The sequence below is a fragment of the Mesoplodon bidens genome (assembly GCF_964165515.1).
Source record: "Mesoplodon bidens genome assembly, chromosome: X".
NCBI lineage: Eukaryota > Metazoa > Chordata > Mammalia > Artiodactyla > Ziphiidae > Mesoplodon > Mesoplodon bidens.
Window position 1 is genome coordinate 124,757,820 of NC_138163.1, and position 26,688 is coordinate 124,784,507.

The 26,688-nt window shown below is 41.6% G+C and overlaps 1 protein-coding gene across 12 annotated transcripts in view; it reads left to right on the forward strand.

Moving 5' to 3' along the window:
- The window catches only part of ADGRG2 (adhesion G protein-coupled receptor G2), a 115,736-nt gene that overhangs the window by 48,626 nt on the left and 40,422 nt on the right, over positions 1-26,688 (forward strand). For 3 of the 12 annotated variants that reach the window (XM_081222823.1, XM_081222822.1, XM_081222826.1), the window contains exons 3-7: positions 11,921-11,956; positions 15,208-15,246; positions 15,354-15,377; positions 17,056-17,094; positions 26,147-26,188. In XM_081222823.1, the coding sequence (XP_081078949.1) occupies positions 11,921-11,956; positions 15,208-15,246; positions 15,354-15,377; positions 17,056-17,094; positions 26,147-26,188 (180 nt within the window). The remainder of the gene's footprint in view (positions 1-11,920; positions 11,957-15,207; positions 15,247-15,353; positions 15,378-17,055; positions 17,095-26,146; positions 26,189-26,688) is intronic. The other 9 variants (XM_081222829.1, XM_081222825.1, XM_081222831.1 and 6 more) reach the window with 7 other exon arrangements.

The following is a 26,688-nucleotide window of genomic DNA, read 5'->3' on the forward strand; positions in this document are numbered from 1 at the left end:
CGGTCTTTCTAGGAGATGTCTTCCTATGATGCTAACCCATGGAAACTTGAGTTAGACGAACACAGTGTTGTAATAGATATTCTCACTAATCAAGCATTAGTGAATAGATACGAATGTTTTAAAGTTAGAATGGAAATCACATACATGCAAATCTTGGAAAGAAACTATCTTTATGATTTTTTAAAAAACGCCCCTCTGCAAATTACTGATATCACGTTGTTTGTTTTAAGAAAAAAAACCCGTTTATTACATAAAGGTAAACTTTATCCAAAGACACAGAATCATGCAGACTGAATTAATAATAATTACAGGGACTTCCCTGGTGGCTCAGTGATTAAGAATCCACCTGCCAATGCAGGGGACACAGGTTGGAACCCTGGTCTGGGAAGACCCCACATGCCGCGGAGCAGCTAAGCCCGTGCACCACAACTACTGAGCCTGAGCTCTAGAGTCCACGAGCCACAACTATTGAGGCCGCGTGCCACAACTCCTGAAGCCCACGCACCTAGAGCCCATGCTCCGCAACAAGAGCAGCCACCTTGATGAGAAGCCTGTGCATCGCAATAAAGAGTAGCCCCCGCTCGATGCAACTAGAGAAAACCCATGTGCAGCAAGAAAGACCCAGTGCAGCCAAAAAATAAATAAATAAATGAATAAGAATTTTAAAAATAGTAATAATAATTACAACTTACTGTTGGAACTGTGATAAATACAAATACTTTGTAAATGTAATATAATTTCATTCAAAGTAATCACCCCCATTTTTACAGATGAAGAAATATAAGCAGAGAAATGTCAGAAACTTAACTCAAGGCAGAGCAAGGATTTGGACCTCTCTCTCAAGAGCCTAGTCTCTTAATCACATTTAAAGTTGGTTAAGGAGGCATGCTCATTCATCCATTGGAATTTTTTGGACATGGGCCTTTTATTCACATGGAGGTGACTAACTCAAGAGTTATACATTATTAAAAGTGAGGAGTCCCAGATCAGACTTCAAAGCTCATGACAAGCCAAAGACAACAGAAGGGGAAAACAGTAGAACAGGAGCCACCAACATACAAAGGCCTAAGGGCCTCCTAAGAATCTTCTACCCAGAAGTGCTACAGCAAAGGTTAAGGTTTACATGGCTTCAAAACAGAGGGAACTCAAAAATACAACTTTTTCAACTAAGTAGGATGCAGCAAGAATATCCATAATTCAGCCATTCTCTGTGGCTTTTACTAGGATGTCACTGTTTACAGAACTTGTTTGTCACGTAGGAGTTCTACAGTTGGGGGTCATGAAAAAAACATGATATGGATGTTAGCTAGGAGCAAAGCTGGGGACGTGAGTCACAGAGAAGGGGGGATTCATATTCAGCCTCAGTGGCAAGGACTCCCCCTCCTCTGATTCATATTGATTCCCTGACTTTTGACCTAGTCAATATAAGGTCAAAGAACTGGAGAGAAAATGACTGGGGAGAGTGATTTTAGCATTAATTTTGTCCTATCATTATTTTAATGGGTATCATTACTCTACAGCACTCAAATTAAATCTGATGTGGCAGAGACTGGCTGGTAGCTCACCAAAGCTTTATTTTTTCTTCCTTAGCACACAGCTAGACTACATTTCCCAGCCTCCCTTGCAGTTAGAAGTGGCCATGTGGCTGAGTTCTGGCCAGTGGGTGTGGGGAGAAATGATGTTTGCCACTTCCGGGCTTAGCCATTAAAAATCTCCCACCTGGGGCTTCCCTGGTGGCGCAGTGGTTGAGAGTCCACCTGCCAATGCAGGGGACACGGGTTCGTGCCCCGGTCCGAGAGGATCCCACATGCTGTGGAGCGGCTGGGCCCGTGAGCCATGGCCGCTGAGCCTGCACGTCCGGAGCCTGTGCTCTGCAACGGGAGAGGCCACAACAGGGAGAGGCCACAACAGTGAGAGGCCTGCGTACCGCAAAAAAAAAAAAAAAAAAAAAAAAATCTCCCACCTGTTTGCCTGGCTGGATGTTGCTCTCCAGAGCAAACTTGGAATCTTCATGTTGAAAATGGCAGTGCCTCTGTCAGCCTGGGTCCCTGAATGACTGCATGGAGCAGATGCTGCTCTCTCTGTCCCACCCTACCCTCCACTCTAGGCTGCTGATTGGACTTCACACCTGGAAAATTACCTTTTTTTTTTTAAGTGTCTGAGATTTCAGCGTTTATTTATTGTAGCAACTTGCCTTACCTTAACTAATGAGGCAAGGTAGTTGGTACATCTCATTCATTCTGCCATTGGAAGGTGGGGTGGGATGGGCTCGGCATCCCTTCTTTCTTGAGATCATGTATGAACCCAGGTTCATACAATCTAAGAAAGCTGGAGGAGGCTATTCTGGGCACTACCAGATTATCACTGTCCAATCAGGAGAGAGACATTTGTAGTCAGGAGACTCCACCAGAGCTGCCCACTCCCTTTGTACCAACCCAGGCCACTGGGACCTCCACAATATGGTATAAGGTTAAGACTACAGGCTCTGGACTTCTGGGGTCAAGTCTTACCTCTTGCCATTTATTAACTCTGACTGTACCAAGGTATTTAATCATTGTGCTTCAGTTTCCTTATCTGTAAAGTAGCAGTATCTCTCTCATAGAGTTATATGCAGATTAAATGAGTTAATGCATGTAAAAGAGATGGCTGAAATGCATTTGACACGTTGTAAGAACTCCGTAAAAACTAGCCGTCATCACTAGAGACCAGCATGATCTAATAGAAATTTTTGTGATAATGGAAGTGTTCTATATCTGTCCAGTACAGTAGCCACCAACCACATGTGGCCATTGAGCACTTGAAATGTGACTGAGAAACTGAATTTTAAATTTTATTTAACTTTAAATTTAAATAGCCACACGTGGCTAGTGGCTACCATATTGAACAGTACAGCTATAGGCCATTTGTTCTAATTGCTTCAGAATTTTTTGAATTAGTGGTTTTGGGGTTTTTTTGGATGTATACCCAGGAGTGGAATTGCTGGGTCATATGGTAGTTCTATTTTTAGCTTTTTGAGAAACCTCCCTACTGTTTTCCACAGTGGCTGCACCAATATACATTCCCACCAGGTGTACGAGGGTTCCCTTTTCTCTACATCCTCGCCAACATTTGTTATTTGTTAACCTACCTGCCGCACTTGAGGGATTCAGAGCAATGTCATCTGCACTGTTGGGGTTTGATAGGTTAACTATTCTGCTTCTCCCTCACCGCAACATCCCCTACATCCTCTCATCTAACCTTAAAAGTGTCTGTTGAACCTCTCTTTTCATGCCAGCTTCCCAAGCACTGGTTCAAGTCGTCATCATGTCTTGGCTAATTTACTGCAATAGCCTGCTGTCTGGCCGTCCCACTTCAGATCACCCTCCTCGTTTATTTCATAGCTATATAAAAAAAATATTGTTCTGTGCCAGGGGCTGGGGAGAATGGGGAGTTCATTGTGCAGCCAAGTCCTTACCTTAGGCTCCGCACCCCCGGAGAACCTAAGCTAAGATGCCGAGGGGGTCACTGCTCACCTGTGAGCTGGCAAAGAGTGGCGTGATCTGAGGGAGACTGGAAGAGTTTCTGTACCCTACCCACTGGTGCCCTCCACCCACTTCCAGGTGCTTCTGCACTTAAAACATCTACCACAGGGAACTCTCACTACCCATAAATGACAGGTGCTTTGGGGTGAAAGAACATGTCGGCTGACTAACAGCAGAATCACCCGAGACACTAGTGGGGATCTGGGAGGAGAGGGGCACCTGGGCAAATGTTGCTTTCCTTAAGCTGGATCTTTTCGGGAGGAAACGGAGATAGCCCTGGAGTGTGCATTCTCTATGGGGGCCACTTCGCTCCCATGGGAATGAAAATTGGTTCTTGGGGGCCAAAAAATTTCTTTTTTTTTGTGGCTGCGTTGGGTCTTCATTGCTGCGCGTGGGCTTTCTCTAGTTGCGGCGAACTGGGGCTACTCTTCGTTGCGGTGTGCGGACTTCTCATTGCGGTGGCTTCTCTTGTTGCGGAGCACGGACTCTAGGCGCGTGGGCTTCAGTAGTTGTGGCGCACGGGCTCAATAGTTGTGGCACACGGGCTCTAGAGCTCAGGCTCAGTAGTTGTGGCGCATGGGCTTAGTTGCTCTGCGGCACGTGGGATCTTCCCGGACCAGGGCTCAAACCCGTGTCCCCTGCATTGGCAGGTGGATTCTTACCCATTGCATCACCAGGGAAGTCCCAAAATCTTACATATTACACAGGGCTGGGACTTGGATGAGGCAAGTGAGGGGTCTAGGGCACAGAATGTTAGGAGAGACCCCCTCTTAGGGCTCTGTGTGTGTGTGTGTGTGTGTGTGTGTGTTTACACACATACATAAATGCACGCATACATAAATATATACATACTGTTTGGATGGCAAGGAGTGTTGTGGGTAAGGGGATGGAAAGGGTCGGGCAAAGGGGGAGTGTTGTGATTTTAAATAGAGTGGTCTGGATCAGTCTCTCAGAGAAGGTGATATTTGAGCAACATTTGAAAGCGGCAGCAGGGCAAACCAAGGGGGTCTCTGTGGGAAAAGTATTTCAGGCAGAGGGAGCAGCAAGTGCAAAGGCCCTGAGGTGGGACTGTGCCCAGTGTGTTGGAGGAACAGCAGGGACACCAGAGTGGTTGGATGAGGGGAGTGGAGGGGGAGATGAGGTCTGGATAGAGGGCCATGTTTCATGGGCATGTGGGGAGATTCCATGAAGAAGCATGGGTATAATGCCACTGTAATAAGTGTTCAGTAGAGGCCAGTTTGCCTCTCTCCCTCTCTTCCCCCTGAAACACTAAGCAGTATTTACCTTTCAGACTGAAAAAGCTCCAGAAGCTACCAGCCTTCAGAAGTAGAGTGAACCCAAGTTATGGCTAGCATTTTATAATGGAAAACACAACCCAAATACTCCATTATCTGCACTGGCCTTGACGGGCAGCCTAGATTATTGTCTGTGTGTCTCAGGGCGGCTGGGAAGGGGGGATGATGCCCTAATATCCCCCACCTGTCAGAAACAGTTTATTTCAAGGCTCTCCTCCTTCCTAAAGTGTACATCCCTCCCAGTGGAATGGGGTGGATGGCCAGCAGGTCAGCGGCTCTTCACTGTTTTAGACCACAGCCCAAGAAGAGAAGCAGCCCAGTAGAGTGGGGCTCGGAAGCCTAGGCTCAGATCCTAGCTCTGTCCCTTTACTACACACGTTATTTGACCTCCGTGTGCCTCAGTTTCCCCATCTGTAAAATGGGGTAACTTGCCTCGTATTGTTGTTATGAGGACTAAATGAGTTAATATTTATGAAGTGCCTGGTCACAGTAATGCTATATACATGCTTGTTAATTTAAAATAGAGTCCCTTTTGGGACTCTACCCTTTCCAGAAAAAAAATGCATATGAATACACACAAATTTGCATTCTATTTTAGGGCATTTATGGACACTCCAGAATGCATCTCCTAGATCCTCAAGGGAGGGGACTGTCTGTTAACCCCTGAGAGAGGCCAGATCAGTTCTGGAGGGGTTAAGGGGCAAGAGGGTGGGTGAGTGGTACCGTGTGAGGACGGGAGAGGAGCAAGACCCAGGGGCTGGGGGATCAAGACCATGTTTCACCCACTTCCCATTTTGGCCAAGGCCCACCTAGAATTGCCAATCGTTTGCACTTTGGGAAATTCCACCAGCTAGGAGCTGAAGTTTTCTTTAGGGATGTCATTATCAATTGTTTAATAAAAACGTTGTGTCAGAGTATTTATTGAGCACTGTGACGTGAGATGGTCACAGCTCAAGTAAACACATTTTGGCTGTGCCGAAGTAGAAATGTTTTCAGTCATTTTGTTGGTTATGTAGTAAAATCTGAAAAATACAGTTCTTGTAAGAGTGTCTGTTGTCCCAAGCCCCGGAGAGCCACTGTCATAATCATATTGTTTTGTTTGGGGTCCCTGTATAAGAGTGCCTAGGCGTGGCACCTTGTTTTGAGTCATCTCTCTATGGAACAGTAATTCAATCCAGAGAAGGACTGTCACCAGATTACAAATTTTAGTTGGCTCTAAAACATTCATGCAAGGGGGGCTAGTTGTATTCTTTTTAGATCCACTCCTAGAAGATTAAGCCTTTATCTTTCCCATCCAACTGCGGGGAGAATGTGCTGGGTGTAAAGAGAACCAACTGTCTGACATTTTAAGTCTTACATCTCCCACATATCAAATAGCAGAAGGAAAATGAAAACCTCAGAACCCTCAGACATGACCTTGTATGACTTGGGTGCAGGTTATTTGGGAGGTGATCCCAGGAATGAGGAGTGAGCGAGCAGGGAGAGGGCATTAGGAAGAGGAAAGGTTGATAAAGGGTACAGTATTGAGATCATTGCTGTGGGCAACGTTTGTGATACGGCAGTTGAATGGCCATTTTAGTATACGTTTGGAAGATCTGTTAAGTAAGCTACCTGCTGTGATTGGCAGTTATAGCTATGCTTCCAAAGTACAGATTCTGAACCATAGCCATCTAAGAAGTGTTCTCAAGTCTCTCCTTCATGGACTCTGCCTCATTGCTCTCAGATCTTTTGCCCATCTTTCCCCTGCTGTGCTTTGTATCACAGGGACCTGACCGCTTGCAATATTTGCATTAAATTCCTGCTCTTGAACTGCCTGTCGTATGTTCATGACTGCTGGAGACTCCTTAATGATGTCATCAGTCAATCCAAAAATGTTTTGAATATCTACCACATGCGAAGCCCCTGCACTGGATTCCTGGAGGATAATAAAGAATCAAGCAGCTTAGCATTTAGTTGGGAAAACAAGACATACAGTGGAAAAGTTAAATAACAGTGCCTAACAGTATATGTCCAAATGCCAAGTGAATGGTGTAGCCAGTGAATACACTTCAAGATACAAAGAGGAAAGAGCCATCTCCATCAGTTTCATGCCAGGGCGTGCTTTAGAGGGCTGGAGAGCTGACAGAAAGGGGTCATCTAAAACTTCCAATTTGGGAAGGGTAAGAATTTGGAATTTTATTTGAAATCTCCTAATTTTTAAATGTTGGTAAGTAATTCAAACTTTCAGAAACTTCAGTGTGAGTTCCATTGTGTGGGCAAGATAAAACTTGTCGGGGAGCTGAGTTGGGATTGGGAGCCAATGGTGTGCATTCGGTGGATGGCTTACTGAGTTGGGTGAGAAGTCAGACGCAAAGAACGTTAAGATCCTTGCCAATGAGAAGATTCTGGGTTCTAATATTTCACTTATGTGTGAGGCGATCAAGATCTGGGCTTAGAAGGGGACAGTGGGCATGGGAAGAAAGGAGAGATAAGAGAGAGATTAGGGAATATTAATACCCTCCATTTATCTACTAGTTTATGGTCTACACAGTTTGTCATTGGAGGTAGGATAGAATAGAGGCCCAGAGGGTAGGCTCTGAAGTTAGACTGCCTGGGTTCAAATCCCAGCTCTACAGTGAATTCCCATGGAGGCCTGGAACAATTCACAGAACCTTGCGCAGCCTCAGTTTCTCAAGCACTAAAAAGGACTGATGCTAAGGAATCCACATATTTCATAGAGTCATTGGCTGATTAAATAATAAAATGTGTATGAAGCTCTTCGTGTGTTAAGCCTGGCTCACAGGAAGCATCAATCAGTGTTCACTCTTACTATCATCACACACATCACTTCTCTTTAATCCTTGCAACAGCTCCCTGTTAGGGTGAGAAGAATGCACAGGATGGATGATGGAATCTGGGGGTGGGAGTGGGAGGTGGAGAACAGGAGGAGTCCGGAGCGATGGCCAGAGAGTGAGCCTTTGGTTTGTAGACTCAGCTGCGTTGCTGAAACTGACTCTAGTTTTCTGGGCCCTTCGCTTAACCCCTGCGGGATTTTTCTTCCTAAAGTGTGGTTCCTTGCAACTCATATTCTCCATAATTTAAAAAACTGGATTTTTGAGTATGTAGGAAGAATAATGGCTGCCCAAAGATGTCCCCTTCTAATGCCTCAAACCTGTAACTATGTTGCCTTACATGACAAAAGGGATTTTGCAAATGTGATTAAAGCTCAGGACTGGGAGATGGGGAGGTGATCATGGATTGCCTGGGTGGGCCCAGTCTGATCACTCGAGTTCTTAAAAGTGGAAGAGGAAGGCAGAAGAGTGAGTCAGACGGATGCTGCATGAGAAGGACTCCCCCTACCCCATCCCACTGTTGCTAGCTTTGAAGATGGAGGAATGTGGGTGGCTTCTAGAATCGAGGAATGGCCCTCAATTTATAGCCAGCAAGAAAATGAGGACTACGTCCTCCAACTGCAAGGAACTGAATTCTGCCAGTTGTCCAAATAAGGAGGACACAGGTTCTCCCCCAGAGCCTCCAGAAAGGTGTGCAGCCTGTTGACACCACCCTGATTTTAGTCCGGTGAGACCCATGTTGGACTAATGACCTACAGAACTCTAACGTAACAAGTTTGCATTGTCTTAAACCACTAAGTTCATGGTGATTTTTTACAGCAGCAACAGGAAACTAATATACTGAATTCTCCAGTTTCAGTTGTTTGGCTGGTATTACCAGAGGTCCATCAAATTCAAGAATGATATGGAAATGCTGTGGGGCGATGGGGGACTGGGTCTTGGATATATGGGGTTGGAGAGGCAATGACAGTAAGGCATTCATATGGCAGTGCTCAGACCACACTTGATCATGTGGGATTGGATTTGGGGAGGTGGTAGCAATAAATTTGAAAGAATGTGCCAGGGAGGTGATGTAGGGAAAGAGACTCCGTCGAGGGGGGCCACTTTCTTGAGTTGCCAGTTCCTCTGTTTGGTGTCCATTCGAAGCTTAGGCATGCCAAACTCCTGGTCATCATAAGTGCAATATATGGACTTTGTTTTAAAAAATCACTAGGGAGTCATATTGAGTAAATTTTATAGACAGCTCACAATAATTTTATTTATGGACTTAAATCGAGACTTCAATGAATGAATAATGCTTTAAATTTTGCTCTTTGTAAATTTCCAAAGGAAAATCTGAAAATTTAAATGTTTTTCCTTTCTCTGCTTGCGAATCTTTTTAACAATGGAAATGTTTTGTCTCCTAAGAGTGGCATGGAACTCAAATATATGACTCACTGGAAATGCTGACCACCTCCTTCGTTTTTTTTTTTTTTTTTTTTTTTTTTTCTTTTTGCGGTACGCGGGCCTCTCACTGTTGTGTCCTCTCCCGTTGCGGAGCACAGGCTCCGGACACACAGGCTCAGTGGCCATGGCTCATGGGCCTGGCGCTCCGCGGCATGTGGGATCTTCCCAGACCGGGGCACGAACCCGTGTTCCCTGCATCGGCAGGCGGACTCTCAACCACTGCGCCACCAGGGAAGCCCACACCTCCTTGGTTTTAACAAATGGGAAGTGAGTTAGGAGAGAGCCCAAGAGAAACAGAGGCTGATACTCAGGAAAATGTAAGGCCTAGGGGACGTCTCTATGTGGGACCAAGAGGAGTGATGTGGAGCATTATAATGAGAGACAGAAAAAGTGAATAAAATGTTAGTCACTGAGTAATCGGGCCCCTAGAAGAAAAAAAATGCCAAAAGAGAAAAAGCAGACAATAACAATTTAAAAACCTCTAACTTTTATTTACTGGGTTCCCTTCCTTCATCAGTGTAGGCCTCTGCTGGGAGCCCTGTAGGCTGGGCTGGGCTGGCCCTTGATCTATGTTTTGATCAGGTTTTACCTCTTGATTGTGAATCCATGCATATCAAACCTGTCTACCCAGAGATGGCCAACCAGGAAAGTTCCTTCTCCACTCTGGCTCTCCTATTACCCTTGAATTGTCCATTTCCTCTAGCATCTAAGAAAGAGGTAAAACTCAGATGAGCCCCTTTCCCTGTGGGTATACAGCTCTTGTCAAAGGATTTAGCAATGGAGAAGGTTGAACAATTGGTGACTCTGGTCAGCCACTGGGCAAAATTGAAAAGGAAGCAGTATTAGCCCCTGTTGCCTTTCAACATCACTCTCCATCCCTCTTCCCTGGTACTCATCTCTTCCTCAGTGCCTTCATGCTGTTCCCTGCCTGTGCCACGCTCCCACACCACTCTGCCTCACCTGCCTAAACTGATGTGTCATTTTCAAGTAGCCCATATTGAATGTTGATTCTTCCCGGAAATTTTCAACATGGCCCAGTATGGTAGGTCTTTGCTACATAATGAGAAGACTTCAGCCAATTGGAATTAATTCATACTAAGCTGTGAATGACTGATTCCCCTTAGTGCTCCCAGGAGCATTCTCAAAATTAAACTCCTGTTAATTCAACAGACTCTTTGATTGGTGGGATATTTAAGGTAGCATGAGGGATACATTGAAGGACAGAGACTAAGAAGAGGCAATGCCAATTAAATTAGGGCATCAAGACACTAACTACTCTGCGCTAACCATTTGAGTGCTCATTCAGTCCTGCTTTCAAGCAGAACTGTGTTTTAATTATACCAGAAAATAATCAGTACCCTACCACCATTTAAGGAAAATAGGCTCCTGGAAGCTACCAGGTATGTTTCACTGTGCAATTTTAGTTTCTAAATATACTTATTATTTCTTTTTAATTGTATCTCAAGGTACCACTATGGAAATAACCATTCCTTTGTAATTAAAAACAGTTTAAGAATTTATAAGGTAATACCCCATTGGGTGAGAGTTTGGGAAAGTAACACTCTGATGTACTGCAAAGAGCGGTATAAATTGGTTTGTTTTCTGTAAGGCATCTTGGCAATCAAAATTCATGGAACTTCTGAAAGAAATAGCAAGTACGTATGCAAAAATTTACCAAGAGGATTTCCTGCAGCATTGTTTATAATCATGAAAAACTGCGCACACTAAAATGTCCATCAAAAGGAAATTTGTTATATAAATTAATGGTACATCCAATCAATGAAATGCTATGCAGTCATCACAAAATGGTATTGGGGAAAATTATTTAATGATATAGAACAATGTTCAGGATATAGTGTCATGAGAAAAACCAGGTTACAAATAGTTTTAAGTGACGTGATCTTTCTTATCATACCTATAAGTACATATGTATACACATACATTCATATATTTATATTCATATGTAGATATACATTAACACATAGGAAGAGAAAAGAATATACGTCAAAATGTTAATGTCATTTATGTCTGGGTGGTGAAATTATAGGTGGTTTTAATTTTCTTCTTTTTGTTTATCTGTAATTTCTGAAGTTTCTCCAATAAGTGTATTATTTTTCATAGAGAAAAAAATAGAATTACTTTTCTTTTAAGGAATCTAGCATCCTCCCAAAATAAATAACACAGCAGTTCTTGTAGTTTATATACCCAGAGGTGTCTGATTGGCTTAATTAAAGGTATAAAGTCTGCGCTAATAGGTATAAAAAGAAGTACAGTTACGGGAAGTTTAATTTATGCAGATGTATACATTTACACATTCTAATGAACATTTGCCAACAACCGAAGTTCTTAGTCATCATTTTAAAATGTACTAAACCATTATATAACAAAATATATAGAGTACCATCAACAGTTAAATTGGAAGAATTGCTTCACCAGAGGTATGTCTTTGTGGAGAATTGAAAGAACTGATTAGGCTGTTGAAAATAATAGTAAATTAACGTACTGCCCTCTTTTGGTAGCTGTTTGCAACTCATTTTACATTCACTGCCGTTAAAGATGTTAATCTCCTACAAATTCATGTACAAACTAATTTTATTTACTTTTACATTTTTTATTGAAGTATAGTTGATTTACAATAATGTTGTGTTAGTTTCAGATGTAGAGCACAGTGATTCAGATATATATATATATATATATATTCTTTTTCAGATTCTTTTCCATTATAGGTTATTACAAGATATTGTAATCATTCCCTGTATTATACAGTAGGTCCCTGTTGTTTAATCTACAAACTAAACTAATTTTAAATCACCTTTTTCGTCAACAGAGCACGCTGATAATTCCAGTTTGTTATCACCTTCTGGTAAGATTGTTATTTCCTGACTTTGGGGGAATTTCAGCAAAATATTCTAGAAGTTCTCCATGCAATGTCAGATACAGCAAAATTGTTTTCTTCTATGAAGCTTAATTAAATTCTGTCATTAAACCTACTCCTGAAAAATCAAAGCAGACACAGACAACAGGGTAGTCTATCAATCCCCCCCAATTGCTAAACAAAGCTAGGGACTAATTTGTGGGTTTTCATCATGGTAACTGCTTCAGTTCTTCAGTGTTACTTTTAGTATTCTAGTTCATGTCTCCTGAAGAGTATCAAGGACATAAACATGCTAAATGTTCCTATATTTGAGGGTTGAGATGTTCTCTTAAATATACTTCCTCAGCACCCCACTGGATTAATATTTTTCAAAAGGCTTCTAAAGGCTTAGCACTCATGAGAATGGGAAGGCAAATCAATAAAGAGAAATTTATAACTAGGACCTGTCTTGGCAGGAACCAGGAGCAGAACCTGCATTCCAGACTGCTGGCTACAACGGGACCTCAGGGATAAAGTGGTCCCCCCCCCCATCCCTTAGTTAATAACACGGTGAAGCCTGGAGAGGCTGAGTAACTTATCTAAGTTCACACGGCTTCTTGCCCCACATCACAGATGCAGCACATGGCTTCTCTAACTCCTACTTCTGTTTCATTCTGTAATATATATACCATATAGTACAGAACAATCTTTTACGGTAAGGAGTGAGTCAACTCACATTGTCCTTAGTTGTGTGAAAATGAGCTTCTACTGTTATTAATTCATTTAACTAAAATTAGTAATAATCGCTATTACTGCTCATGCACATACTACATGTCTGGGAGTCTTCCGACATCTCGTTTTGCTTCCAATCTTGCAGTATAGGGATCGTTATATTCATGTTATAGATGAGGAAACCGAGGGTCAGAGAGGAGAAAACTTGATCATGTTCACACATTCTCTGGAGCCACACTCCTTGGGTTTGAATTTGGCCACCCCCCCCCCACCTCCATTGCTATCTGTGTGGCTTTGGACAAGTTCCTTCAGCTTTCTGTGCCTCAGTTTCTTCATCTGTAAATTGAAGAGAATAACAGTACTCGCTTCGTAGGGAAGTTGTGAAGATGAAATGAGATAACACATGTGCCTGGCATAGAGTAAACCCTCAGTAAGTAATAACGATCATTATTATTATGTTTTACAAATTTATTTATTTAAAAATTTATTTATTTATTTTTGGGTGTGTTGGGTCTTCGTTGCTGCGTGCGTGGACTTTCTCTAGTTGCGGTGAGCAGGGGCTACTCTTCATTGCAATGCACGGGCTTCTCATTGCGGTGGCTTCTCTCGTTGTAGAGCACGGGCTCTAGGTGTGTGGGCTTCAGTAGTTGTGGCGTGCAGGTTCAGTAGTTGTGGCTCTTGGGCTCTAGAGCGCAGGCTCAGCAGTTGTGGCGCATGGGCTTAGTTGCTCCACGGCATGTGGGATCTTCCCAGACCAGGGCTCAAACCCGTGTCCCCTGCATTGGCGGGCAGATTCTTAACCACTGTGCCACCAGGGAAGTCTCTGATCATTATTATTAAGTTATTAAGTAATGGGGCAGAGATTCAAACCCAGGACTGCAAATCTCCAAAGCGCAAGCTCTTTTTGCTAAGCCAGTTTGCCCCCTTGTTGTTAAACTTCTAGGATAAAATGAACCACTGTATTTTTCTTCTGCTGCAGTAGCCTTCTCAGACTTAATCATGGTGATATCTTTGCAAAACTGTTTGCATGGAATGAGGTCAAGGGTTTGGAGGCACACAATGATGCCAGGCACAGCCCCAGGGCCCCAGGGGAAAGCCAGCACAGATCCAGGGATGGACAGGCGGCTGTGCCCACAGGCCTCTTTGGATGGTGTCACCCATTCCTCTCCAATCAGAAAAATGAATAGTCATTGATTAAAAACCACCTTTGGCGAATTATATTGTTCTGCCCCAAGAGCAAAGGATTCCATACCCAGGCTTTGAATCTCATTGCTCAGGAACTGTCTTACTTCTCAAGAAATATACTTGGTAATTTAAAAAAATGTAGTAAATGACAAAATTTGGAAGCAATAATGTAGGACAGACAGGGTGTGTGTGTTTCAGCCAACGCACGATTGGTCTAAAACCGACAGGCCAGCCAAGCACCTCGACACACCCAAATGTTGTCCTTACCAGCTGAATATCAGGCTCCCTATTGGAAAGCTCAGTTTAGTTGTAAAATGTTTGCTTGTCGTGTGTATACGGAGAGGTCAAGCCATTGGACCTTTTTAATAGTTAAACATGCAAAGTGTGTGCAGTAGACTGACCTCTTAGCATAAATAGAGTTATTCCATGGGAAATTTACAACCTGATTGTCTTAATAGCAGCCATATTTTATTTTATTATTATTTTTTTAATTAAAAAATTTTTTTAGCTATGTTGGGTCTTCGTTGCTGTGCATGGGCTTTCTCTAGTTGCGGTGAGCGGGGGCTACTCTTCATTGAGATGCACGGGCTTCTCATTGCAATGGCTTCTTTTGTTGCGGAGCGCGGGCTCTAGGCATGTGGGCTTCAGTAGTTGTGGCATGTGGGCTCAGTAGTTGTGGCGCACGGGCTTAGTTGCTCTGCAGCATGTGGGATCTTCCTGGGCCAGGGCTCGAACCCATGTCCCCTGCATTGGCAGGCGGATTCTTAACCACTGCACCACCAGGGAAGTCCCAGCAGCCATATTTTAAAATAACTTACCAGGAAGTTGTGTTAGGTAGTACAGTATTGAGTGATAGCAGTGTCATTCTTTAAATCTTAAATTCATTATGAGAAAACTTACCAGGTGTCATTATAAACAGAGTAGAACCGATGTACCAATATGTTTCATAATTGTAGTGTGACAAATTATTAAACTATAAAATGTTTTCTAGAAGTCTCTGGCTGAAAAATTTTGAAAGTAGTATGTCTCTATTTTGTTGTGGTTCCTAAAGTTATTTCCGTAATATTCCATAGGTCAGAGCAAGCTTCATGGTCATGAGTCTCATATTCTTTACCTGTAAAATGAAACAGTTGTACTCATTTCATCTCTTGGGTTCTTTCTTTATGATTTTCTGATTAAATGTATACTCACTGAGTGATTATGGGACTTGCAGATTTAACTACTTATTGGTCTGATAGCATGTTTTCGACTTTTCATAATTATATCTCAAAAGTTTAACCCCTTAAAATTCAATAAATAATTGTTTCAAAGTATTAATTGGAATTTTTGTTTTTCTCCTGCAGCTGAATCACCTCTTGTTGGTTTTGTCCCCTACTCCAATGGTACTCCAGGCAAGATTTTGAACAAATTTAAACCTAGATTTACCCCAATTTGTTAAGTTTTTGATTTAATTATACCTTTGTCTTGTCGTTTTTCCTCGGGACAAAAGAGGTTGAAACTACAAGCCTGAATGGTAAGAATTTTTCTGAAGCAAGTGAAAATTGATAACCCTTAATATGAATACAAGTATAATGAATGGTGTTGAAGGTTTCCTTATTCAAATAACAAACACAAACAAACACAAAAAATCCCCCAGACCATCGACCCTGGAGAGCAACCTAAACTTTCTGGTTTAATGATAATATTCTTATTGTGGAAGGAGGACAGCCGTACACCATTCTAACTGTGCTGTGAAAGGAAAGAAATATCGATCACATTTTGAGAGCTGTACTTGCTCTCCAACACGATGCCAACACACTTTACAGGACAGATTGTTTAAATGGGAAAAGCACATCCAGTGACTTTAATGTGATTCAGCCTAGATTTAGAGGCACAAAGTGTTCAGAGACAGCCTTTTTTTTTTTTTTTTTACAGATGATCTTATCAATTTTTAAATAGTATGAAATGAAAAAAAAAATCTGGCTTCATACTAGGGAAAAGGGCAAAGAATTGGGCTATAATCGAGGGAGGTGGGCAGGGCAGCACATTCTGTTCCCTTTCTCTGTGGGTAGACAGCCTTCCATCTTATTGCAGTCAAAACCCAACACTTTTTGCAATCCCTTAGTTAAGATGAAATCTCACCATGTGGTTGGTGGTTAAGGAGCTAAACAATCATAGATGCAACTCATGCCGATCAAAACTGGTTTAAATTCACATTTGGTCCAGTGGGAAGGGAAGACATTATCTTTTTTTTTTTTTTTTGCGGTACGCGGGCCTCTCACTGTTGTGGCCTGTCCCGTTGGGGAGCACAGGCTCCAGACGCGCAGGCTCAGCGGCCATGGCTCACGGGCCCAGCCGCTCCGCGGCATGTGGGACCTTCCCGGACTGGGGCAGGAACCCGTGTCCCCTGCATCGGCAGGCGGACTCTCAACCACTGCACCACCAGGGAAGCCCAAGACATTATCATTTTTATGTGCGATTACTTTTTACAATGAAAAAACATCTTTAAAATCTCCTTGGCAGTAGTTTTTGGATCCCATTTATGTGGGTTTTTTTTTTTTTTTTGAAGTGTGATAATATAGTACATGCCTTTTTTTCCTCCTTAAAGTTTCATCCAGAATAATAAATTCTAGAAGTATTTTCATTTAAAGAAATACCAATAGGGTAGATTTTAAATTGGATTTTAAGTGAAACGATCAAAATGAGATTTCCTTAAAAGTTCGTTGAATATCATGTTCAAGAACTCCAAATTTAAACTAGAATTCCTTAAAGATTGCTTTATAAGAGTATACCTTTAGGTACAAATGCATTAAGCATCTACAGGGCTATGTATAATATTAAAGTTACTACTAACTATGGAAATGTCATATCCCTTAGAGACTTTCATTATAATAGAGAAAAAAAGGGGACAAAATATTAAACAACATAAATGGGTTTATTTAAATCTAATGATTATAGGAGTGCTGCTATGTTTTAGACAGGTAAAACGTGTTCAGGAAACACATTTTTAAATAAATGAATACTTGGTCAGGAATGGTCTGCGCGGGTTGGGGAATGGCTAGCGTTGTGAGAGGGTGGACCGGTTGGCTTTTGCAAAAATCTCTAACTTCTCCAGGATTTGGGGAAAAGTGAAGTGTTTAAGGAACTTAGGAAGATGCATGTATTTGTTAACCATGCCAATAGTTGTGCTAATTTTTATTATTTTATTTCAGATGCTACTTCGAGCGTATTATCTACTTTGAACAAAACAGGTAATGTCAAGTTATTTCTAAATATAATAACTTGTCTTCTGTGGCTTCTTGAGCTTCTCACTTGTGTGGTCTTCTGGGTTAGTAAAAGTTATCTCCTTGCCCATTTCCTATGACTCCAACTGTTGATTTATTATTCGTTTTACTTTGACATTGAACTATAATTCTGGTGTCACCACACTCCTGAACTTCCAAACTCTTATGGCTATAGCACTCCATTTAAAATAACATCTACAATTTTTTTGATTACAGTAGTAATACATCTTAGCTCATAAAAAATGGGGAATATAGAAAAATGCAAAGAAGAAAATAGCAGTCATCTTTAATGTTACTTTCCTAAAACTATTACTGTTAATAATTTGGTATATTTCCATTCAGTATCATATATATATATGTATATATGTATATATATATATATATATATATATATATATACACACACTGTGTATATATATATAACAAAATAGTCATAGTTTACATAAATTTTTATATCTTGCCCTTTTGACTTCATATTAAATTATAAGTATTTTCCAGCATCCCTTACTATTAATGACTTGATAATATTCTGTCGTGTAGCATATGTGAACATTAAATTTGTTTCTACTTTTTTTTTTTTTTTTTTGGCTGCACTGCGCAGCATGCGGGATCTTAGTTCCCCGACCAGGGATGGAACCCGTGCCCCCTGCAGTGGGAGTGCAGAGTCTTAACCACTGGACTGCCAGGGAAGTCCCTGTTTCTACTTTTTAAATAGAAATTGTTGCAGTGAACATCCTTGTGCAAACATATTTGCATTTCTCCCTGATTTCTGTAGAATGCTCTGCAAGGATTGGACTTATTTGGGTCAGCATTATGAATATTTTAAGGCCTTTGATACCAACTGCCCAATTACCTTCTAGAAAAGTTGTACCCAACAACATTACTGTCTGCAGTGGATGAGAATGTCTTTGTAACCGTACCTTTGCCTAGAGCTGAGACTATGTCATATACTATTAGATTTTCCTTTCAATTCCTTAGGTTCTATTTTGCATCTTTTCATATTTGTGAGGTTGAACATTTTTCCCCCAAAGCATTTTTTTACTGGAATCAGAAGTTCATTTCACAGTTGTGTTTTGTTTGCTCTGGAAAGGAAAGTATCAGGGCAAAACAAGATAATATATTGAAAGGATTCTTAATAGTAATGCAAAATGCTGTCAGCTTTTATAATTACCACCGGTCATTGCCCATGGGTCTTTCACACACTGAAACAGAAGCTTGTCAATAACACATACAGACATGAGATTTCTGAAGCTGTCAGGATAACGTCATCATTCTTTTTTTTTTTTTTTAAATATTATTATTTTTTATTAGTTTCTGCTTTATAACAAAGTGAATCAGTCATACATATACATCTGTTCCCACATCCCTTCCCTCATGCATCTCCCTCCCTCCCACCCTCCCCATCCCACCCCTCCAGGCGGTCACAAAGCACCGAGCTGATCTCCCTGTGCTCTGCGGCTGCTTCCCACTATCTATCTACCTTACGTTTGGTAGTGTATATATGTCCATGCCTCTCTTTCGCTTTGTCACAGCTTACCCTTCCACCTCCCCATATCCACAAGTCCATTCTCAAGTAGGTCTGTGTCTTTATTCCAGTTTTACCCCTAGGTTCTTCATGACATTTTTTTTTAAAATTCCGTATATATGTGTTAGCATACGGTATTTGTCTTTCTCTTTCTGACTTACTTCACTCTGTATGACAGACTCTAGGTCTATCCATCTCATTACAAATAGCTCAGTTTCGTTTCTTTTTATGGCTGAGTAATATTCCATTGTATATATGTGCCACATCTTCTTCATCCATTCATCCGATGATGGACACTTAGGTTGTTTCCAGCTCCGGGCTATTGTGAATAGAGCTGCAATGAACATTTTGGTACATGTCTCTTTTGGAATTATGGTTTTCTCAGGGTATATGCCTAGTAGTGGGATTGCTGGGTCATATGGTAGTTCTATTTTTAGTTTTTTTTTTTTTTTTTTTTTTTTTTTTTTTTTTTTTTTTTTTTTTTTCTTTTTGCGGTATGCGGGCCTCTCACTGTTGTGGCCTCTCCCGTTGCGGAGCACAGGCTCCGGACGCGCAGGCCCAGCGGCCATGGCTCACGGGCCCAGCCGCTCTGCGGCATATGGGATCCTCCCAGACCGGGGCACGAACCCGTATCCCCTGCATCGGCAGGCGGACTCTCAACCACTGCGCCACCAGGGAGGCCCTATTTTTAGTTTTTTAAGGAACCTCCATACTGTTCTCCATAGTGGCTGTACCAGTTCACATTCCCACCAGCAGTGCAAGAGTGTTCCCTTTTCTCCACACCCTCTCCAGCATTTATTGTTTCTAGATTTCTTGATGATGGCCATTCTGACTGGTGTGAGATGATATCTCATTGTAGTTTTGATTTGCATTTCTCTAACGATTAATGATGTTGAGCATTCTTCCATGTGTTTGTTGGCAGTCTGTATATCTTCTTTGGAGAAATGCCTATTTAAGTCTTCTGCCCATTTTTGGATTGGGTTGTTTGTTTTTTTGCTATTGAGCTGCATGAGCTGTTTATAAATTTTGGAGATTAATCCTTTGTCAGTTGCTTCATTTGCAAATATTTTCTCCCATTCTGAGGGTTGTCTTTTGGTCTTGTTTATGGTTTCCTTTGCTGTGCAAAAGCTTTGAAGTTTCATTAGGTCCCATTTGTTTATCTTTGTTTTTATTTCCATTTCTCTAGGAGGTGGGTCCAAAAGGATCTTGCTGTGATTTATGTCATAGAGTGTTCTACCTATGTTTTCCTCTAAGAGTTTGATAGTTTCTGGCCTTACATTTAAGTCTTTAATCCATTTTGAGCTTATTTTTGTGTATGGTGTTAGGGAATGATCTAATCTCAAACTTTTACATGTCCCTGTCCAGTTTTCCCAGCACCACTTATAGAAGAGGCTGTCCTTTCTCCACTGTACATTCCTGGCTCCTTTATCAAAGATAAGTTGGCCATATGTGCGTGGGTTTATCTCTGGGCTTTCTATCCTGATCCACTGATCTATCTTTCTGTTTTTATGCCAGTACCACACTGTCTTGATTACTGTAGCTTTGTAGTATAGTCTGAGGTCAGGAAGCCTGATTCCTCCAGCTCCGTTTTTCGTTCTCAAGATTGCTTTGGCTATTCGGGGTCTTTTGTGTTTCCAAACAAATTTTGAAATTTTTTGTTCTAGTTCTGTGAAAAATGCCAGTGGTAGTTTGATAGGGATTGCATTGAATCTGTAGATTGCTTTGGGTAGTAGAGTCATTTTCACAATATTGATTCTTCCAATCCAGGAGCATGGTATATCTCTCCATCTATTTGTATCATCTTTAATTTCTTTCATCAGTGTCCTATAATTTTCTGCATACAGGTCTTTGGTCTCCTTAGGTAGGTTTATTCCTAGATATTTTATTCTTTTTGTTGCAATGGTAAATGGGAGTGTTTTCTTGATTTCATTTTCAGATTTTTCATCATTAGTGTACAGGAATGCCAGAGATTTGTGTACATTAATTTTGTATCCTGCTACTTTACCAAATTCATTGATTAGCTCTAGTAGTTTTTCGGTAGCATCTTTAGGATTCTCTATGTATAGTATCATGTCATCTGCAAACAGTGACAGCTTTACTTCTTCTTTTCCAATTTGGATTCCTTTTATTTCCTTTTCTTCTCTGATTGCGGTGGCTAAAACTTCCAAAACTATGTTGAATAAGAGTGGTGAGAGTGGGCAACCTTGTCTTGTTCCTGATCTTAGTGGAAATGGTTTCAGTTTTTCACCATTGAGGACAATGTTGGCTGTGGGTTTGTCATATATGGCCTTTATTATGTTGAGGAAAGTTCCCTCTATGCCTACTTTCTGCAGGGTTTTTATCATAAATGGGTGTTGAATTTTGTCAAAAGCTTTCTCTGCATCTATTGCGATGATCATATGGTTTTTCTCCTTCAACTTGTTAATATGGTGTATCACATTGATTGATTTGCGTATATTGAAGAATCCTTGCATTCCTGGAATAAACCCCACTTGATCATGGTGTATGATCCTTTTAATGTGCTGTTGGATTCTGTTTGCTAGTATTTTGTTGAGGATTTTTGCATCTATGTTCATCAGTGATATTGGCCTGTAGTTTTCTTTCTTTGTGACATCCTTGCCTGGTTTTGGTATCAAGGTGATGGTGGCCTCGTAGAATGAGTTTGGGAGTGTTCCTTCCTCTGATATTGTTTGGAAGAGTTTGAGAAGGATGTGTGTTAGCTCTTCTCTAAATGTTTGATAGAATTCACCTGTGAAGCCATCTGGTCCTGGGCTTTTGTTTGATGGAAGATTTTTAATCACAGTTTCAATTTCAGTGCTTGTGATAGGTCTATTCATATTTTCTATTTCTTCCTGAGTCAGTCTTGGCAGGTTGTGCATTTCTAAGAATGTGTCCATTTCTTCCAGGTTGTCCATTTTATGGGCATAGAGTTGCTTATAGTAATCTCTCATGATCTTTTGTATTTCTGCAGTGTCAGTTGTTACTTCTCCTTTTTCATTTCTAATTCTATTGATTTGAGTCTTCTCCCTTCTTTTCTTGATGAGTCTGGCTAATGGTTTATCAATTTTGTTTATCTTCTCAAAGAACCAGCTTTTAGTTTTATTGATCTTTGCTATTGTTTCCTTCATTTCTTTTTCATTTATTTCTGATCTGATTTTTATGATTTCTTTCCTTCTGCTAACTTTGGGATGTTTTTGTTCTTCTTTCTCTAATTGCTTTAGGTGCAAGGTTAGGTTGTTTATTCGAGATGTTTCCTGTTTCTTAAGGTGGGATTGTATTGCTCTAAACTTCCCTCTTAGAACTGCTTTTGCTGCATCCCATAGGTTTTGGGTCGTCGTGTCTCCATTGTCATTTGTTTCTAGGTATTTTTTAATTTCCTCTTTGATTTCTTCAGTTATCACTTCGTTATTAAGTAGTGTATTGTTTAGCCTCCATGTGTTTGTATTTTTTACAGCTCTTTTCCTGTAATTGATATCTAGTCTCATAGCATTGTGGTCAGAAAAGACACTTGATACAATTTCAATTTTCTTAACTTTACCAAGGCTTGATTTGTGACCCAAGATATGATCTATCCTGGAGAATGTTCCATGAGCACTTGAGAAAAATGTGTATTCTGTTGTTTTTGGATGGAATGTCCTATAAATATCAATTAAGTCCATCTTGTTTAATGTATCATTTAAAGCTTGTGTTTCCTTATTTATTTTCATTTTGGAAGATCTGTCCATTGGTGAAAGTGGGGTGTTAAAGTCCCCTACTATGATTGTGTTACTGTCGATTTCTCCTTTTATGGCTGTTAGTATTTGCCTTATGTATTGAGGTGCTCCTATGTTGGGTGCATAAATATTTACAATTGTTATATCTTCTTCTTGGATCGATCCCTTGATCATTATGTAGTGTCCTTCTTTGTCTCTTCTAGTAGTCTTTATTTTAAAGTCTATTTTGTCTGATATGAGAATTGCTACTCCAGCTTTCTTTTGGTTTCCATTTGCGTGGAATATCTTTTTCCATCCCCTTACTTTCAGTCTGTATGTGTCTCTAGGTCTGAAGTGGGTCTCTTGTAGACAGCATATATATGGGTCTTGTTTTTGTATCCATTCAGCCAATCTGTGTCTTTTGGTGGGAGCATTTAATCCATTTACATTTAAGGTAATTATCGATATGTATGTTCCTATTCCCATTTTCTTAATTGTTTTGGGTTCGTTATTGTAGGTCTTTTCCTTTGTTGTGTTTCTTGCCTAGAGAAGTTCCTTTAGCATTTGTTGTAAAGCTGGTTTGGTGGTGCTGAACTCTCTCAGCTTTTGCTTGTCTGTAAACGTTTTAATTTCTCCATCAAATCTGAATGAGATCCTTGCTGGGTAGAGTAATCTTGGTTGCAGGTTTTTCTCTTTCATCACTTTAATTATGTCCTGCCACTCCCTTCTGGCTTGTAGAGTTTCTGCTGAGAGATCAGCTGTTATCCTGATGGGGATTCCCTTGTGTGTTATTTGTTGTTTTTCCCTTGCTGCTTTTAATGTGATTTCTTTGTGTTTAATTTTTGACAGTTTGATTAATATGTGTCTTGGCGTATTTCTCCTTGGATTTATTCTGTATGGGACTCTCTGTGCCTCCTGGACTTGATTAACTATTTCCTTTCCCATATTAGGGAAGTTTTCAACTATAATCTCTTCAAATATTTTCTCAGTCCCTTTCTTTTTCTCTTCTTCTTCTGGAACCCCTATAATTCGAATGTTGGTGCGTTTAATGTTGTCCCAGAGGTCTCTGAGACTGTCCTCTGTTCTTTTCATTCTTTTTTCTTTATTTTGCTCTGCAGCAGTTATTTCCACTATTTTATCTTCCACCTCACTTATCCGTTCTTCTGCCTCAGTTATTCTGCTATTGATCCCATCTAGAGTATTTTTTATTTCATGTATTGTGTTTTTAATCGATGCTTGATTCATCTTTAGTTCTTCTAGGTCCTTGTTAACTGTTTCTTGCATTTTGTCTATTCTATTTCCAAGATTTTGGATCTGGGAAATAGAATCTTGGATCATCTTTACCATCATTATTCTGAATTCTTTTTCAGGTAGACTGCCTATTACGTCTTCATTTGTTAGGTCTGGTGGGTTTTTATCTTGCTCCTTCTCCTGCTGTGTGTTTTTCTGTCTTCTCATTTTGCTTATGTTACTGTGTTTGGGGTCTCCTTTTTGCAGGCTGCAGGTTCGTAGTTCCCGTTGTTTTTGGTGTCTGTCCCCAGTGGCTAAGGTTGGTTTAGTGGGTTGTGTAGGCTTCCTGGTGGAGGGGACTAGTGCCTGTGTTCTGGTGGATGAGGCTGGATCTTGTCTTTCTGGTGGGCAGGTCCACGTCTGGTGGTGTGTTTTGGGGTGTCTGCGGACTTTTTATGATTTTAGGCCGCCTCTCTGCTAATGGGTGGCGTTGTGTTTCTGTCTTGCTAGTTGTTTGGCATAGGGTGTCCAGCACTGTAGCTTGCTGGTCGTTGAGTGAAGCTGGGTGCTGGTGTTGAGATGGAGATCTCTGGAAGATTTTCGCCGTTTGATATTATGTGGAGCTGGGAGGTCTCTTGTGGACCAGTGTCCTGAAGTTGGCTCTCCCACCTCAGAGGCACAGCACTGACTCCTGGCTCCTCAATTTGGGATGATTTGTTGTCTATTCATGTATTCCACAGATGCAGGGTACATCAAGTTGATTGTGGAGCTTTAATCCGCTGCTTCTGAGGCTGCTGGGAGAGGTTTCCCTTTCTCTTCTTTGTTCTCACAGCTCCTGGGTCTCAGCTTTGGATTTGGCCCCGCCTCTGCGTGTAGGTCGCCGGAGGGCGTCTGTTCTTCGCTCAGACAGGACAGGGTTAAAGGAGCAGCCGCTTCGGGGACTCTTGCTCACTCAGGCCGGGCGGGAGGGAGGGGCACGGAGTGCGGGGCGAGCCTGCAGCGGCAGAAGTCGGCGTGACGTTGCACCAGCCCGAGGCGTGCCGTGCGTTCTCCCAGGGAAGCCGCCCCTGGATCCCGGGACCCCGGCAGTGGCGGGCTGCACAGGCTCCCGGAAGGGCGGTGTGGACAGTGACCTGCGCTCGCACACAGGCTTCTTGGCGGCGGCAGCAGCAGCCCCAGCATCCCACGCCCGTCACTGGGCTCCACGCTTTCAGTCGTGACTCGCGCCCGTCTGTGGAGCCCCTTTAAGCAGCGCTCTTAATCCCCTCTCCTCGCGCACCAGGAAACCAAGAGGGAAGAAAAAGTCTCTTGCCTCTTCGGCAGCTCCAGAGTTTTCCTGGACTCCCTGCCGGCTAGCTGTGGCACATTAGCCCCCTTCAGGCTGAGTTCTCGCCGCCAGCCCCAGTCCTCTCCCTGCGCTCTGACCGTAGCCCGAGCCTCAGCTTCCAGTGCTGCCCGCCCTGGTGGGCGAGCAGACAAGCCTCTCGGGCTGGTGAGTGCCGCTCGGCACCGATCCTCTGTGCGGGAATCTCTCCGCTTTGCCCTACCCAGGTATGTGGGGAGTTTCTTGCCTTTTGGGAGGTCTGGGGTCTTCTGCCAGCATTCAGTAGGTGTTCTGTAGGAGTTGTTCCACGTGTAGCTGTATTTCTGGTGTATCCGTGGGGAGGAAGGTGATCTCGGCGTCTTACTCTTCCGCCATCTTACCCGGAAGTCCCAACGTCATCATTCTTAAGTGTTTCTCCAAGATCTGAGCTTTGTGTTTTCTTCAGAACTTGCTACTCACCCTAGGAGACAGACCTTCTTTGTAAGTCTGTGCCCGGAACACAGTCTCTTCTAAGTGGCCATCCTTACAGTAAGGATTTCTGAGCCTGGTTCTCTATTATCTGGGAAATAAGCCATGGGCTCTGTTCCCAAAGCGTGTCGGGAAGATATTTCTAAGGTTTGTTTCTTCAGAGTGTGTTAATATTTGCCTGTGAGTCATTGACTTGGAACAAGTCTGTCCTGGTTCTGCTGTGAGCTTGTTGGATGACTGTAGTTGGATAGTCTCAACCTCTCTGAGAATAATTTTATCTATCAATAATATTATATTATTATTATTAACTCCTAAAGAAGGTAGCAGGACACTGTTGATATTCGGGTATAGTAGCAATATTTTGATAGTAGATCCTGTGTTTACTGTTTCCGTTCATTTTTATTCTGAATCACCTGCTCCTTACAACCTACACCTGAAGGTCCTGATAGTGACTTAATTCTGCATATCTGAAGTGTAAGTTCACATTAATTTGTCTAGAAGCAGCGCATGGAAACTGCAGTAGAATTATGCAGGCAGTGGGGTGAGTAACAGGAGTGATCTAACTGGGTAAACATGGGAATCCGAATCCAGACCCACCCTCTGCCAATGCTATATGATCTGAGTATGTAATTCTCATTCATTCTGCTGCTGAGATGACCAATAGTGTCTTAAATGTGTCAACAGTATGATTTTCTTAGCAGTTCACTAAAATGATACTCATGGCAAATTGTTTTTAAAAAATAACAATTCTGCTCTAATATTTAAATTGCTTCTTTGCAGAAAAAACTAAAATCACTATAGTAAAAACCTTCAACGCATCAGGTATGACTTATCATCAATATCAAGACTTTCTTTTTTTATAACTAAAGTAAAATTAAACAAATGGCTGGTGTTTATGTTTTCTTTCTCTTTTTTCCTGTCTTTTAAAAATGAAATCTGTTCTTCATGAGTAGATGTTTATGCACTGGGTACCTTAAATTGTACTAAGTGTTTGGGATTATATAATAATAATCAGACACAATGCCCACCCTCTAGAATCTTCTAGTCTATGAGGAGAGACAAGGCAAACAGATAACCAGCATGAACATGTGTGCAGATAAAGGCAGTGATTTCACAGGTGTTTCTGACATGGTTAAGAATCTTGAGAGATAGAAGGGCTGGTGCTAATGATTATCAGTGAGATGCAATTTATGAAGGAAAGATTCTTAGAGGAGTGAACCTCAAACTCTTTTTAAATCAAATAAGGGATGTACTATTAAGTGCCTATTATAAGATTAAGGATACATGATTCGCTTAACAAAGGCTTCCAGTTGATTTAAAGC